Raw genomic sequence first — 18,291 nt, forward strand, 5'->3', positions numbered from 1 at the left:
TGGCCATGCATATTAATTGATAATATTTTAAATGTTGTTTGAATGCAATCCTAGATAGAAAGGACTTTAACTTATTTTGATTGCGTAGGCCTATACGTTTGAAAAAGCAGATTCAAGGGTCGACTTTTGATGACGGTGTGATAACTGAACTTGACGTAAGACGTCAAATTTAAGTTTTTATATGTATATATATATATATATATATATATATATATATATATATATATATATATATATATATTCCGACATCTTTCTACTCCAACACACTTGTGTTTTTTTTTTATAAATAGAAGCCTTTAAAAGGGAAATAAAATAAACATCTACATAACATTATTGCAACGAAAAGTATTTTAATATAATACGGAGGTTTGAACTTCGACAGTTCTTCTGTTTGTGTCAAATTATCGGCTTCCTTTATCCATTCAGAAAAACGAAAATCATTTTTAATTATAGCTTACTTATAAATTGTCATAGGTTTGTGATAAAACGTCCTTTTTCTATTCTTTTTACTTACTGAAGGATGTTTTACCTCATATCCATAAAGGAGACTTAAATCAAAATATTGTACTTGATGATAACAATTTCTTTTATTAATGTATTAGCACTATTTTTTTTTAGGGGGTGTGGCTATTCCAAAAATGTATGAACGTATTTTATTTGAACATTGACAGACTCGTATTAATGTTTGCTTGTTGCTAAGAAATAGCCTTCGTGTTGTTTGATTAAAAACGATGAATTATTTAGCTCCGTTTCTCCGCTTCGCCAACTAAGTAATCACTTTCAGCCTTGTGTCCTAAATACATTCATCAACATCTCGTGTCATGTGACAGTAGGTTACCATGACAAAGACACAACTTTTTGAATATTGCCTTGTCATTTTTTTTTACCCGTTCTCCAGGTTAAAAAAAAACATCAATTACTTTATATAGGTATGATTATCTACTGAACTGTTGTAGATATTTACGATATCGTTGTCCATAAATAAATAATAAGATTTAGCTATTTTTGTACATAATTTGTTATGTACGTACATATCTATACATGAACCGTTTTAGATATTTACGATATCGTTGTCCATAAATAAATAATAAGATTTAGCTATTTTTGTACATAATTTGTGATGTACATGCGTTGTGTTGAGGCTACAACGGACGAGGCCGATATTCCATTAGACTCGAAACTGGCGATCTTTTTGTTGTCGGTTTACGGTGGGTTTGTCAGTTTTTGTGAACATTTTTCTCTCGCTCTTTCTGTCTCTGTGTATCTTTATTTATACTTATTTCGTTGCCTTTTTCGGTCGTGTGTGTCTTCAGTCTAATGGACCGTCGCGTCGGTTTCAGTGTTGTTTTCGGAACTTTAAATATTTATAATATTCTCTTTCTTCTCTTTATTAGTGGCGGAATAAGCAAAAACGCTTGGGGGCAGAAACAAATCCGCATCACCACCACTCTTACATGTTACATGCATGCCCCGCGGAACGTTTTTCACAGTGGAGAGGGGGGGGGGGGCTAAAGTATTTAGTAGAGCATAGATTGGCGTGAGTTCCAGGGGCAAAACCCGGCGGGGGTCAAGGGGCGGAAGCTCGGTGGTTTTGGGCATCTAATTACGGTCACATGAGCATATTTTTGATACCTTACTTGTGACATTGGCAGGTCGCTAATCGGCTTGGGGTCCAGGGGCGGAGCCCCCAGGAGCTTAGGGGTTATAGGCATTTAATTACGGTCAAGTGAGCATCCAGGGGCCCGCATTGGGGGTCTTGGTGGGGGTAAAGGGGGCATTTATTTCTCTTTAACATACTTTTTCAAGAAAGTGAGGAGGCTCGAGCCGAATCGAATGAACTGAAACCATGTAACACTTACCTTGCACACACGCCTGGTGGGCAGGCGCATCAGTCGTGTCCTCGCCGCGACCATCCGTGTATGCAACAATTAGAAGCGACAGGAATACAACCTACAAAAGAACAAAAGGAATATACCCTAATGAATAGTTAAGTCATCAACATCGTTTTATGTAATCCCGCAACTGTTTCCCAATTTTTAGCAAAAGGGCTCATATAGGATCAGCGATCACGTCGCGGTTCCTCTAGATTCTTCTGAAGCCCTGCGAATCCTGCCACTACATCCCACACGACACGCTCCCCCCTCGACATAACTTACGTTGTGTATCACTTTAAAGGGGGTGTTAACTGACTAATAAAGGCGAACGCCATCTACGTCTCCTTCTGGACAACTACACGTAAACGAATGGACTTGATTAACCGCAGTCAGCGACTTAACCTCTAAATGGTCAGCTTTTGCGAAACAGACCGAAGTTCTTCACACGCTTCGGTTTCGCGTATGTTATACGCCTGGACCCGATTGGCCCCGAGTCAGACCACGGGAAAGACACGTATATGTAGTCTCATCAGTTTACACCCTTTAAAGTGATACACAACGTTAGTTGTGTCGAGGGGAAGCATTTATTTAATCAACTCCTTCTGGTCCTCAGCTGAAAATATCCATGGGCAAAGAGGGGGAAGGGAGAGGGAAGGAAAGAAAGCGAGAGAGGAAGAGAGAGAGAGAGAGAGAGAGAGAGCGGAGTGGGAAAGAGAAGTCGGAAAGCGAGAAAGAGAGAGGAGGGGCGAGAGGGTGAGAGAGAGAGAGAGAGAGAGAGAGAAAGAGAGAGGAGGGGCGAGAGGGTGAGAGAGAGAGAGAGAGAGAAAGAGAGAGGAGGAGAGGTAGATCATAGATTGGTAAACGGATGAGAAAAGAAGATAGCCGACATCTTATAGGACTTTCACATACTGATCAAATGGCCCTTTAATTTGTATTTCAGGCATCGAGTAAAACCGTTTCATACAAGATGCACTAATTCCCCCCCCCCCCTCACCACCACCCTCCCTTGATGGCCGTCACTCAAGCAATATGTCACTGGTATAAACCACCTCAATAGATTACACCTGTAATCTCATAATCTTGATAATTCAATTAATCTCTAAACAATGACAGTGCGCAACGATCTAATTAATGAAATAATGTTTATTATAGGCGTCATTAAAAATCTCAAAATGCGAACAAAGCTTGATCTATTTATGGACATGTACATGAGGCCACAACACTTCTTTGAGAACACTGTCACTATGAATATGACGGACAAAGAAAGAGGACAAAATATACAGTTCCTCAGGTAGACAAACTAGGAACATCCCTTCACTGCTATTATGTAAAAATGTGTAGAACAGGTGTCACATGCACATTCACCTGTTCTACACATGGTATTTTTACATAATTGCAGTGAAATGATGTTCCTTTGTCTACCTGAGGAACTGTATATTTTGTCCCCTTTCTTTGTCCGTCATATTCATAGTGTGTGGTGTATGTAAAAAGGTTGTCGACTCTCATTCGAGAGGTCATGGGCAGCGTTTAACGAGACCGTCATCAGTCATGTACGTTGAGCAGCTCTTGGCTTGAGCATCCCCGCCAAAAAGGCCGTTTGGTTAAAGTTCACTAGGGCTCATTAAAGGGATCCGGTAACTTTACTCATATTCTGAAACAAAATCCTGGATTTAGCTCATGCTGCAATGATAATTATAAACCTTTAGGTCAGTCAGGAACTCCATGACTTTTACAAGCCGATCGCCTGTCTGATTATCAAGATATTTATGATCGGAAATCGAAACGAAATTTTGCGTTTGCCAAACGGTTTTCATAAGTAGTCTACTGGTGAAAATGAGTATGGTAAACCGGTCTCTAAAAACCGGTCACTCTAACATTTTTTTTTCTTTTTTGAGGCACTTCTTCTTGATCATTTTAAAGCGAGGTTTTTTTTTTAGGGCTTCAATATTACACCATATCACAGACACTGATAACACGTAGGGCCGTGCATCTCAGATTTAACATTGTGAAACGACGCCTTTAAAATCCATTAAAAACACGATCGAAAAAAAAATTGTAATAAAGGAAACTCCAATACCCTTTTGTAGGCCAACTGCTTTTATAAATCATGTTTGGATTACTAATATGTCGTTGTCATGTTTGCACATTTCCAAGGGTGATGTACAAGGCTATTGTCTTGAAATTGGCTTTAAATTCGAAACAAAATTGCAATAGTGAATCGAATATAAACATTTGGAAACGGGTAATTCCCTGTTACACGAGCCAACCATTCACCTTTAAATTATCAGGTTTTAAAATGTAGGCTTTTCAAAATTTAATGTAATTCGCGATTCCCCGTCCTTGACCGCAAACTTCTGGGAACAATACCCATCGATGAAAAGAATTCAAACAATACACCCCATCTAACTATCTAGCTTCCTTTCTCTTTTTGATTAAATAAAAGTCTCTGTGTGCAACATTCAGTGGATCTAATGCAATTTCCTTTGTCATTAGGCATTCTGCGCAGTCAATTAATGAACACATACCTGAGGCCGATGTTAATGAAGTGACATTCATTGTAGCGTGTGGCTTTCCATAATACATGTATGTGAAAATTGTCAGCAACGAGACAGTGTACCGTGGAAACGAGGACGTGTATCGTGGAAAAGAGAGCATACAAAGACCCCCCCCCCCCCCCCTCTCTCTCTCTCTCTCTCTCTCTACCTCTCCCCTAGCCTATCCGGTATGCGTCGGGCTTTACAAGTATATTGAGAGTGACATCGGCGCGGGCGTCAGCCCCAGCACCTCTCCCCTTTCTCCCTCTCTATCTCAATTTCTCTCTCTCTCAATCTCTCTCTCTCAATCTCTCTCTCTCTCCCAAATGGATTGATCCCGTTCATGCGTCACATTCCGCTGGACCCTCTAATGATTTTGAGACCCTTTTTTAAAATTTGTTCATCAACCTTTTTCTCTCTTTTTTATGCCCTCCTTTAAAAATGTTATAATATCAATAATAATATTGCGCACAGGTAGAGAGAGGGTTGTGTGTAATGTAGGTCCAGTCAATGTTTAGTAGACCGACTGACTAACATAATCAAATTTATAGATGTTTCTTTCTTGGCAACCTAGTGACGAATTACTAACGAACTACACTAGGGACTTTTAGATTTGCGTGGACTGATACGTGTGACGTCCATTCAAGGCAGTGCATTATAAGGACGTCGATCGTAGCAATCCACGTTGTCGTAGTCTCACCTCCCTGCTAATACTAAGAATCCAGTCTGCATATAGTACTTGTTGCTATATCGGACAAAGCCTCGGGCAAACTTTCAGGTTGTTAAGCACATCCTTTGATTTAAAGTATGCGTACAATTTAAAGACCCTATCCGATAAAAATTCAACTTGATTTAAATTCAGATTCAGATTCAGATTCAGATTAATTGTATTGGTCCATTTGGAAATTCAGTTGTTGGCATTACAAAAAGCACATGAACAGAAAACTGAATGAATGTAGAATACAAATATAAAGGAATAAAAGGAATATTATTGCACAAAAGCTAATTAAAAAATCATTTTACGCACCCCTCCAAATTACGGGTGAACAGGGGTCAACTGTGCCGAAGTTACAGTGACGATATAACATGTAGACCCCATCGGTTTACTATATAGCTGAGGCGATGAACCGTGCTTAATTAATGCAAAGTCATATATGCGTTCTCCACATAAGATGATGTCATCAAAGTCAATAGCAAGTTTTTAGGTCGACAACTTCCGTTTTTTAAAGCTTTGGATTTTGGGTTTTCAGAGAGTTGATACTCCTCTGACAGACACTAAAATAGCATATAATTGATGTTATTGTAATCCATGGCTTATAAGCTTTCCGTTGATTCATAATTCATTGATTTCATTGTTCAGTTCGGATATGGTCTGCTAGTATACTGGTCTATTGCAGCGCTGCTCAATTAATCTAATTTACTGGCCTCACCTACTTTGTTAATTGTCATAATGTTATGAACCATGACAAAATGAGAACATCATGGTTATTAAGTGCTGTTTTTGGATATAAATTATGAGCTGTATAGGAGCTAAAATGGAGGATTTACATGCAAATAAGAGGAGAATGAAAAGTAATTGCTATCATGAGTGGCTGCTCTTTAAAAAAAAAATCGTTCATATCTCTATCTCGCCCCCCCCCTCCTTTATTATAAGAAGTGGCAGATATTTTGTTCAGTAATTTTGGTTATTGAGTTCACTCATACATTATATTTTGATATTTATTCTTTGTCTATACGTGTTATTTTCATGTATGAGAATTGCTTTAATAAATACTTTAAAAAATTGGAAAGTAATGCATTGAAATGGATATTGAAATGGATTTGACCATTTCAAGGGCATTTTATAGAACCTAACTGCCTCGCTCCCGTCTGGCTCAATCTGAGATTAATTTTAAAAGCAATGTAATTTTACAAAGGGATTTAATATGAGCCTCAAAGCATTAACACATCTATTCACAGCTCAAAAATGATAAAAGGAAGGTAATTGCATTTCCAGGGTCGTAGCAATAAATCAAGTAAATTGTCATGAGGGCAAAATCATTTAGTAGTATATTATTTAACAGTGAATGGGTGGCATCGGTCATGTGGGGGAGGGGTACACCGGGCTCGTGCTTCCACCCACCCCCCCCCCCCCCTTCCTACTCCTCCCAAAATGCAAATTGAATGAAGTAGATAAGTGGAAATAGAGAAAAGCAGGGAAAGAAGATGGAAAGGACGAGACCCCTGTCCCTTGATGGCATTGTCTCGACTTATACACTACACCAATGTTTAAATCTAGTGTCAGGCTGTTCATTCGTTGGATATACTGGGAAAAGCAATTTCCTTGAAAGGATTTATACGAAAGGGGAGATAAAATACCATGTAATTGTTATGGGGCTGGTTGAAAGTCAGAATCTGTAATCTCTAATCGGATATGTGGTTGTTGCTGTTGTTGTTGTTGTTTTCATCAATTCAGGCCGGAGAGAAAAAATGACACTTTGATTTGGTGGGTGTATTTTACGAGTATTCACAAAGAAAAGTGTAGATTTAAATCTCATCTCGTTTCATTTTCCGCCTGCAACCTTTCTCATGTTTTCTTCCCCCCCCCCCCCTTTCTCTCTCTCTCTCTCTCTCTCTCTCTCTCTCTTCTCTCTCTCTCTTTGTATTTCTCTCTCTTTCTCTCTCTCTCTCTCTCTCCCACTCTCTTTCTCTCAAGTTTGTTTGTTGTTGTTGTTGTTGTTGCTTTATATATCATTTCCATATACATTTACACGCTTATACGTGAAATTCATGAAGTGTAACTACATTTACTTTTGATTTGAAACTTGTGCCTATTCTCAAACTGTTCTGTTAGGGTACTGTTGGTGCACTGTTTGTTGACAAGGTCGAATTGTGTCTATGTGTGTTGGGTGTGCGTGTGGAATTTGTTTTTTTTACAGGCGGTTACCCGTAATATTATTATTATTTTCTTCCAACAGGTCCCTCTCCTTTACGCATCTGCAGGACGGTGATTATTTAAACGATGTATTATTGTTTAAAAATATAAGTAAGAAGAAAGAGTTGAAGTATTGTTTTTATGGGGAAAACACTTAAAGAGAAGGTTGAGTTCTGGGAAGAGGTAACCAATAAGTTGTGAACGTTGTTATTATTATGCAAGTGTGGAAGAACATCATATAGAAAATGTTCACTGAAAAGCATGGCTCTTCATATGCCTTCATATTCGAAATATGCCATTTAACAGCATACAAATCGGGACGGATTTGTATGCCATATACATAGTTATGTGTACAGTGCTTGTAACTTTCCCAAGACTGTGCCAAATGTTTTATCATTTTGATGATACCAGAACCTTGCAACACACACCAATACTTACATGCTAGATGATCCACCTTTTCTGATTGATTCCACACCGTTTCTTTCACAATGCAATCGCACGACCAGAACTCAACTTTGTCTTTAACTATTCACAAGGTTTGCTGTATATACGAGATCAATATGTTATGTTTATGTAGACACAAATTTAATCTGAACTTCCACTTTATTATTCAATTGTTTAACGACACAATGACGTCAGTGATCTGCATCTGCTGATTTAAAGAATAAAGAGAGATTCATGAAAATCTTTGTTTCCATACCCATCAAGCTTGCTATTTTGGGGGCTCGAGTTTTTCCAATTCCTTTCTTTACTGAAGAATGGGAACTAATTAACTTTCGAACATGAGGTATCGTTCCGTCATTCCGGCAGTTTCTCATCTAATTTGATTGATATCTCCTAATCTGGGAGAAATCGATTGGCCTTAATTCTCGCTGCGTTAATTTCATATGCTATTCACGCCGTCCTAGATTAAAACAAAAAGCTGTTGAAAGAATTCCTATGGCTCATTGTTTCATGCAGAAAGTGACATGCTCTGTGGTGATTTAAATTGATTGTTATTCAGCAAGGAAGTATCATATACAGATATATTCATGAAAATAATACAATTACATGAACTAGAATTATATCTCAATCTAATTTGCAATTCTTACTAGGACTTTGAAACTGGACGGTAGTGGGCAATTATACTGCCCCTCCCGCAAGGGGTTCAGTGCCCCTCCTGGAATTGCCTCTTCTTAATCTGAAGTGTCTTATTTTCTACAATCCTTCTTGACAATGACTGGTGCCCCTTCCTCCTCGCTTGGTTCCTAACGGGACGTTAAGGAGTATACCAGAAGAAGAAGAAGAAAATAGGTTGGCCTGCATTTTGTATTTCTGGCCCTCGATGCAATAAGCCCGTTTTAATCAGTAGAAAAATGCAGTGATAAGATGAAAGAGGCTTTCATAATCAATTTAAAAGTCTAAATTTAAGGTTTAGAAAGCGTGAGGAACTGAACGCCATCTTGGCTGCACATATGAAGGCCGCCTCTGCCGCTGCACAAGCCGCAGCAGCAGCCGAAAAGACCGGCAAGTAAAACAAAGACTCATGTGAACAGGATATATGTTTTCTAAACCCGACCCCCCCCCTTCGTTTCCCTTTCTCTCTTGCATATCATTTAAAGGGAGATGATCGTCAGCTTCTATGTGCAGAAGGGCATAACACTATGAACATGACGGACAAGAAAGAGGTCAAAATATACAGTTCCTCATTCACATGCATATTCACCCGTTCTACACATTTTTACTTAATAGCAGTGAAGCGATGTTCCTTTGTCTACCATAGCAATTGTTGAGGGTAGAATGAGAAACTGTATATTTTGTCCTCTTTCTTTGTCCGTCATATTCATAGTGTAATTCACCGACACAAAACTTGGTGGAGATACCATCGATGGGTGTCAAAGTCTGCACACAGGTATAGTCCAATCAAGAAATACCCACCTAGTCTCTCGGAGAGTCTTCGGGTGGGGGCAAAAGTAAAATAATAACTTTACCAAATGGGAAACATTAGAGCATTACATAAGGCCTGTTGGTCAAGATTTAATTTTCCTTTAAACGTGCCTCCGCTCATAACAGCATCAGCACATGCAGGCTTATTTTGGTTATTCTTACCATATAATACTCACAAGTATTCTTTACTGATAGAAGTATATATTTTACATGATTTAATAATGGTTTTAAATGAAATGAAGGAGAAATGAAACAAAAAATGTTTCTGGAGTATTTAGTCATAGATTCATCGGCAACTCAGCCACTTTTATATCCCTTTTAAGTGCTATGTTACAAATCGCTGTTATACCAATGGCATGTGATAACTAAACGTCATCTTCATCAGCCAAATATTCCTCCATCTATTTAAGTTTCATCTTTAATTTCCTCCTCTTTCTTCTCGTCTAGCACGTTTTTCCTGCGCGGTTGACAACCTTTCATATAAACGTCGTTCTTTGGCCATGGTCATCGGCATTTCTTTCATTATTTTCTGCTTCTTCTTTCTTCCAATCTTGATGAATAATTGTCCCTCTGTGTAGCTGTTATACACTCAACAAAAAACTCACTTCCCCCCATTGATAATGACCTCTGCTTGCCAGGAGAAACCACTTAGCATTTGTATGAGAAATCTATTTGGACATGAATTCTTAAAATATCAAATTTGATATATCATTTCTCGAGGAATATTAAAAATATGACAGGGAGACCAATGCATTAATTGGCGGATTTGTCTTTAAACATGAGCTATTACTTTTATTTACTCTGTCGGTCCATTTTTCGTTTTATAATGCAATGTTTATCAAGTAAGTGAAATGAGTGATGGCTTGTTCAAGTCTGTTGATTGTCTGGACGGTGTGCTGCTCAAAAGCCAGATTGATCAATTTGATTGATCTACGATTCCACGGTTGTGTACTTCATGGCTCATTTCATATACAGTTAACAACAGAGTTATTCATACTCCTTATACAATAATTGATGTATGGTGGGCATGGTGGCTCAATGGTTAGAGCGTCCGCCTCATGAACGGGAGGTCGTGGGTTCGATCCCCGGCCGAGTCATACCAAAGACTTACAACAATGGAACCTTCTGCCTTCTAGCTAGGCGCTCAGCATATTAGATTGGAAAAGGGTAATAGTAACGTGTTATGTTATGCAGGACCCGCTGGGAGAGCAGTTTTATAACTGAAGTGGCTACCCTGGGTAAATAAAACGTTATTATTATTATTATGTTTTTCTTAAATCAAGAAGGAAAAGTGGAATTGTTGAATTGGGGCTTTTGTTGAATACTTTTAGATGTAAGGTTTAGTATGTCACGTTCTCAAGAAGCATAAATCGGGACAAAAAACTCTTTCTCTCCCTTGAAAAATTACAAAATATTACGTTATTAATGTTTATGCATGAGAAATTTCAGGTGACAATCCTTTAGAGCAAGGGTTCTCAAACCTTTTCCTAGGCGGTTTTAATGAGATTTTCATGACGGCTATAAGGTCCGAAACAATGGGCAAATTTTGTTTGTTTAACCAATTATTTCCAATTTGTCCACAGTTACATAATGTGTCTTTACACGTACCTTAATTAATTTTAAGAGTTGAGACATGTATGGGGTATATCAGTGGGAAAGAAATTAGCCCTGTTTTCCAACAATAAGCTGCTTAGAAATTGATGCAAATGTTCAGACAATCTACACCCAAAATTTACATTAATGACACTAATATACTGAAGAAAAGGAGGCTAAAAAGCTCTATATCTGATATAATTATAAAGGGAATCGTTACAGTTTAACCCTAAAAAAGCCTGGTTATTTTAATACTCTTTGAGCTGAGGGTGGGGTGGGTGCCCCCTTGGAATCTGGGCCATGGAATGAAGACAAATTATTCATCTCATAAGGAATAAGTTCATGACATTTCATATTATGTCTCAAATGGCTTTTGAATGAAAACTGATTAACTATTCACATATCAACGAAGCGACAGTCCGCATTGTTGGGGTAGTAGTGGTGGTGGTGGTTATTTGACCCGACTGCTAAGGAAGCAGTAAATGCTTGTTCGTAAGCAACCGGAGGACCCACAACTTTAAGGTCCTCTCCGAGAGATCTGGTAATGAGGATTAATACCTTACCAAAGAGCACTAGCTCATCGCCTTGGTTTCGAACCTGGGTCGCCGGATTACTTTATTATGTTATGGTGAAATTTTCATTTTGGTTAAGCGCGGCGCAGTGATTCTAGACACGATACAGTACCCATGGTACCCTTTGGTCGAAATTATATACATTTGGTACAAAAAAGATAGAAGAGCGGGTGGATTCTGCCCCTGCCCTTTGATGGTTAAAAACAGTGCCTTTCCGGCAGTCCTGAATGAAAGAAGGCGTGGTCCGGACTTTGAGAAGCCCTGCTTCAGAGTAATTAATACAATTCATTATAAAAAGATTAGGCATTGATTGATAAAATACCAAATACCTTTTAGGATTTAAGTAAGGTTCAAATGTAGACAGGTAAAGATATAAGCTGTATAAATGTAGCTTGCTGTTGTAACCACGGTAAAATAAATAGAGACTATGGAGAGATAAACAGGGAGCAACGGAATATGAGAAATAGAAGTGACAAAGGTAGAGTAAGAAAGAGAGGCGAACAAAGGAGATGGGAGGAAAAGAGAAAGCAGGAAACTGTCTGTAACTGTAAGAAATGCAAATGAAAAAGTTGACTTACCCCTTTGAAAATCATGATTGATCGGATGGCCGGTTCTGATTATTGAAATTAATTAAGAAAACTCCCACACCAAAAATCAGTCCAGATTTACGATTTTTGGAACAGTAACCACAGCAACATGCATTCAAGATGACCCGTTATTGAAATTCCTCCATTGAACTCATTTAGTTACTAATTTGGCAGGAAAAAGAAGATAATAACTCGCCGTTGCGTCTCCAACGATAAGATTCCAATGTCAAGGAGATTCCGAAATATATCTCGCAACATATTATAGCACACCAGAGATGAAATAGATAATTATTGCTTTCCCAGTCAAGGCCTAAAACTGAAGCTGATGTTGCGACCGCTGCAGAAACAGAGAGAAATCCTTCGGTTCAATATGAATATTATTATCTGCAAACTTCCCTCATCCGGTCGCAGCTTTCGCGTGTTCCGTGCGGGAGAGAGAGACAAAAAAGGCGTGCACCGTAACCATAGAAACGTAAAAAGCGGATGATGCCAAAATGATCGACGGCCCGAACGATATTTGTCTTTTCGATCGAACCCACTTTAGTAAGATTGATCGTAAATCGAAAGGCTCCGCTGAACAGAAAGTTAAAGATTGCTCATGAAACATTCATGCGGGCGTTGCACGAAAATAAACAGTGGAGTGATGGACGAGTGTAGGTGTCTGTACTTCCGCCCCCCCCCCCCCCGCCCCCGCCGGTGATGATGTGAGAATATCGACATCGGTAGTGGTTCTAGAGAGGGGCTGGGGGAGGGAGGTATACATGTATACATGTCTGTAAGGGACCCCACTGGAAATAAGCTCTCGAGCTTTCGTGAGTTATCCTGTTTGATTTTTGATCTGTTATTATTATATATTGTTGTATGTTGGAAGCTTGTCGAATAAAAATCAATCAAATTTGATATGCACAATTATTAGGGCTATGTTTTATCGGCTTCGTTGATTCCCTTGGCTCAGCACTTGTTTTAGCACCCATTTTTTCAGCACCACAAAATCTTTTTTATCGGAACCTGCACCTTTTTAATGCTAAATTTAGCACTGTATGTGCAAATCCATCAGCTCTATCTGAAACTTTTTTTTTGACTGGAATTAATTGTTCTAAAGTGTAATGTGTCCACATCTACTATAGATCAACGCCTCAACGGAAAATATTCCAGGAGAAATAAAAAGTTGTTTAGGGTGCCTTTAGGCGTCTAAAATATGCAGGCAATGGTACGGTTACAAAATGCAAATCAGACAGTTCGTAGATGCTATCTGCTCATTGGCATATATATGTCATTCATACAAAACTGTAAAACTCACCGAGACGAAGGCTGGATAATATTTTCATGAAAGATACGAATTAATTATTTATTTATGTACCGTCGCGAAATACGCGGTTGGAAATATTCTTCCCAAGGTTGGCAAACATAATGTATATTCATGAAACACCTCTATCAATTTGGCAGATAGGCCTATTATTATAAATTGCACAAAGTGGGACTTCTTCATGATTATTTGGGGTAATTATTAATTTTATTCTTATGTTATCTCTGAAGAGGTCTGTCTCTTCATATTTGTGATCGACATGCAACGCAAAGTACTTTGGAAATCGATAGCAATGTCGTGGACGAGTGGATATGTCACCGGACTGTGGATCACAAGGTCCGCGGTTCAAGTCCCACCACGGCACTAATGTCCTTTGGCAAGACATTGATCTACATTTGCCACTCTCCACCCAGGTGTTGAATGGGTACCCGGTAGGATGCGAAAGCTAATGTGCTTAGATTAGCAAGTGTGCGCTTGTAAAAATGATGCACTGGCTGGAATGCTTCCCAGGGAGAGGAGAATGTGCATAAATTGTGTGCGGGTAAGCCTTAATCCGATGATCGGGGTAATAATATGATTGCAGGGCCCTCAGGGAGAACAGTATGAATACTGATGAGGCTACCCTGGGTAAACAAGACATAATTATTATTCTTATTATTAATACCAAAGTTCCTAATTAGATGGCAAAACACCCGTCAAGGCTAGATAGTCGATATAAAAAAAGGATGTTGAACTTGTGTCAGGAAAACGGGCAATGACGTAGCTTGAGGCCTTGGGATAGGAGGGGGCTGGAACCATTATGTACAAAGGGCCAGAAGCATGTATAAACGCACTGTATTTAAGTTCCCCGCACCCTTTTTCTGAACATATTTGCTTCTCTGCTCCCCCCCCCTCTCTCTCTCTCTCTCTCCCTCCTCGCCCCTCTCTCTCTCTCTCTCTTTCTCTCCGTTCTCTCTCTGTCACTGTCTCTCTCTCTCTCTCTCTCTTTCTCTCCGTTCTCTCTCTGTCACTGTCTCTCTCTCTCTCTCTTTCTCTCCGTTCTCTCTCTGTCACTGTCTCTCTCTCTCTCTCTTTCTCTCCGTTCTCTCTCTGTCACTAGGGGCTTTTCGTTTGTGTGGACGAGGGCGGCGTTCACGTCCTCTAACGATGCAAATTGACGTCAGACACCCGTCCTGTTCACTACCTTATAACCCTTTTCGTTTTAAGTTGACACACGTTTTCTACACGATGACGTAATGGCCCCGCACGCGCTTATTCATTTTCTCCTTCTTTCACTTCTTATTTTGTTCTTCGTTTATTATTCGATTATACTCTCTCTATTTTTCTTATGATATTCTTTGTTTTTCCTTCTTCCATCTTCTCTTCTATCTTTCCATTGTCTATTCTTTATCATTTTCTCTTTTTGTCTTTCCTAATGTTATTGTTGTTGTTATCATTCTATCATTTTTCTTTCTATCTTTCCTCATATTATTCTTTGTTTCTTCCTTCTATCATCTTCTCTTAAGTTATTCTTTGTTTTTATCATTCTATCACTTTCTCTTTTTGTATTTCCTTACGTTATTCTTTGATTTTTCCTTCTTTCACCTTCTCTTTCTGTCTTTCCTTATGTTATTCTTTGTTTTTTCCTTCTTTCACTTTCCCTTCAGTCTTTCCTTATGTTATTCTTTATTTTTCCTTCTTTCACCTTCTCTTTCTGTCTTTCCTTATGTTATTCTTTGTTTTTTCCTTCTTTCACCTTCTCTTTCTGTCTTTCCTTATGTTATTCTTTGTTTTTTCCTTCTTTCACTTTCTCTTCAGTCTTTCCTTATGTTATTCTTTGTTTTTTTCCCTTCTTTCACCTTCTCTTTCTGTCTTTCCTTATGTTATTCTTTGTTTTTTTCCTTCTTTCACCTTCTCTTTCTGTCTTTCCTTATGTTATTCTTTGTTTTTTCCTTCTTTCACCTTCTCTTTCTGTCTTTCCTTATGTTATTCTTTGTTTTTCCTTCTTTCATCTTCTCTTTCTGTCTTTCCTTATGTTATTTTTCGTTTCTTCCTTCTTTCATCTTCTCTAATGTTATTCTTTGTTTTTTCCTTCTGTCACCTTCTCTTTCTGTCTTTCCTTATGTTATTCTTTGTTTTTTCCTTCTTTCACCTTTTCTTTCTGTCTTTCCTTATGTTATTCTTTGTTTTTCCTTCCTTCACTTTCTCTTTCTGTCTTTCCTTATGTTATTCTTTGTTTTTCACTTCTTTCACCTTCTCTTTCTGTCTTTCCTTATGTTATTCTTTGTTTTTTTTCCTTCTTTCACCTTCTCTTTCTGTCTTTCCTTATGTTATTCTTTGTTTTTCCTTCTTTCATCTTCTCTTTCTGTCTTTCCTTATGTTATTTTTCGTTTCTTCCTTCTTTCATCTTCTCTAATGTTATTCTTTGTTTTTTCCTTCTGTCACCTTCTCTTTCTGTCTTTCCTTATGTTATTCTTTGTTTTTTCCTTCTTTCACCTTTTCTTTCTGTCTTTCCTTATGTTATTCTTTGTTTTTCCTTCCTTCACTTTCTCTTTCTGTCTTTCCTTATGTTATTTTTTGTTTTTTTCCTTCTTTCACCTTCTCTTTCTGCCTTTCCTTATGTTATTCTTTGTTTTTTCCTTCTTACACTTTCTCTTCAGTCTTTCCTTATGTTATTCTTTGTTTTTTCCTTCTTTTACCTTCTCTTTCTGTCTTTCCTTATGTTATTCTTTGTTTTTTCCTTCTTTTACCTTCTCTTTCTGTCTTTCCTTATGTTATTTTTTGTTTTTTTCCTTCTTTCACCTTCTCTTTCTGCCTTTCCTTATGTTATTCTTTGTTTTTTCCTTCTTACACTTTCTCTTCAGTCTTTCCTTATGTTATTCTTTGTTTTTTCCCTTCTTTCACCTTCTCTTTCTGTCTTCCCTTATGTTAGCCTTTGTTTTTTCCTTCTATCATCTTCTCTTATGTTATTCTTTGTTTTTATCATTCTATCACACTTTTTTCTGTCTTTCCTTATGTTATTCTTTGTTTTTTAATCATTCTATCAATTTCTCTTTCTGTTTTTACTTTCTGATTTACGCTGCGATGTAGCAAGATGACGTCATTCTGACGACGGGTCACTAGTTTTCTGACGAACCTCAAATCATCGATGAACGGGTTCGCAAATGTGGCCTGACGACGCCAGACGACCCGACGCATGCGCAGATCGCGGAAATGACGTCACATATTAGACGTCGACTATGTCAACGTGACAAACGAAAACCCCCTACTGTCTCTCTCTCTCTCTCTCTTTCTCTCCGTTCTCTCTCTGTCACTGTCTCTCTCTCTCTCTCTCTTTCTCTCTAAATATATATATTTATTTTTATTCTTCTCCTCTCTTTCCCCTACTCTTTCGACATATCTCTCTCTCTCTCTCTCTCTCTCTCTCAACCCCTCTATCTCTCTCTTTCTCCCTCCCTTTCTCTTCCTCCCCTACCTATCTCTCATCTACTTTTCCTTCTCCTTCTTCTTCCATTTTAATTTCGTTCATAAAAACATATTTTGCGTTTTCTTCTGTTCTCTTCAGATATGTCTGATCACTTCGTTGTATATTTATGTTGTACCATGTCGTTTTTTAAATTTTTAAACCGATGGGAAAATTATTTATGTTACATTGACAGATGTATCAATAAATTTATTTCATTTTCTTCTTCTTATCATTATTAATTTCTTTCTTCTTTTTTTCTTCATCTTCTTTCTTCTTCTTCTTCTTCTTCTTCTTCCTCTTTTTCTTCTTCTTCTTCTTCTTCTTCTTCTTCTTCTTCTTCTTCTTTTTCTTCCTCTTCTTCCTCTTCTTCCTCTTCTTCTCTTATGTATGCATGCATAATTATATACGATGGATAGGGGGCGAATATAATAATAATAATAATAATAATATTGGATATTTATATAGCGCACATATCCACCCTGCAGGGTGCTCAAAGCGTTCCAATATATTACCCGGTTCTGCTAGGCTACCGATGTCGGTGCTCACAGCATTCAAGGAATTCCTTCTTACCGGTTATGTGTGGTAAACACCCGACCCCAATCGTTACACCGATTTTTAGAGCTGGAGATGACTATGAAGATTGGAAAATCGATGAAACAAATTACCCGACAATGACAACCGCTCATTTCTAATAAGAAACCACATTCATCAAAGCAGAGACAAAAGGTCCAAGGCCGTTGTTTAAAATAACAGATAAACACACGCTTTTTGAGTCGAGCCATTCAAAATCGGTGATTCCATATTTCTATTGTCATTGATCACCACAATCAATATCAAATATCACGACAAAAGAATTCGAAATTGATGGGTAATTGATGGATCAATAAATCAAGGCCGAACGATTGGATTGTATTGGTCACAAAGACAGTTTCTATGATACACAGGTACATAGGTGGAAATGCAGTATTCTATAAAAAGGGCAAACATAAGGTTTTCATGAAGCATCTCCATCACTTTGGTAAGGATTTTTCTAAATTGCCCAAAGTAGGACTTCCTTAAGTTTAAAAAATGTGTAGATTTTGGAGGGAGAGGTTTTTTTTTTTCATGTGCTATTTCCGAAGTTGTCAATTCATATATTTGATTACAATGCAACGTACAGTAGGCCTACTTTTGGAGTGGGTAGCAATGCATAATTGCCTGTTTCAATGGCAAACCATCCGTCATAGATAGACAACTTGAGGGTTGTACAAAGGGTCACATTCATGCATAAGCACTGCATCTTCTCGGCATCCTCTTGTCTCCACATCTTTGCTTTTCTCCCCTCTCCCTCTAAAGTTCTTTCTACCCCCCCCCCCCCCCCCCCCCCACTCCTGCTAGCTCTCGCTATATATATCTCTCTGTCTCAGAATAATCAAAGCGGAGACACAAAGGCCAAGGCCGTGGTTCATTAAACGGCTCACTTCGAATATTGGGTCATCTCGTCGGGTCGGGTGATCGCGTTACACGACCTTTCGTGAAATCATGCCCTTTTATTCACGAA

At 38.3% G+C, this 18,291-nt stretch overlaps 1 protein-coding gene across 1 annotated transcript in view; it reads right to left on the reverse strand.

The window, feature by feature from the left end:
* Positions 1-18,057, reverse strand: part of LOC105436473 — a 35,482-nt gene extending 17,425 nt beyond the window's left edge. The window contains exons 1-2 of the mRNA XM_030983500.1: positions 17,920-18,057; positions 1,860-1,950 (exon numbers count right to left, since the gene is read on the reverse strand). Of these exons, the coding sequence (XP_030839360.1) occupies positions 1,860-1,950; positions 17,920-18,057 (229 nt within the window). The remainder of the gene's footprint in view (positions 1-1,859; positions 1,951-17,919) is intronic.
* Between the last annotated feature and the right edge of the window lie 234 nt (positions 18,058-18,291).

Source organism: Strongylocentrotus purpuratus, unplaced genomic scaffold, assembly GCF_000002235.5.
Source record: "Strongylocentrotus purpuratus isolate Spur 01 unplaced genomic scaffold, Spur_5.0 spur5_scaffold_13, whole genome shotgun sequence".
Lineage (NCBI taxonomy): Eukaryota > Metazoa > Echinodermata > Echinoidea > Camarodonta > Strongylocentrotidae > Strongylocentrotus > Strongylocentrotus purpuratus.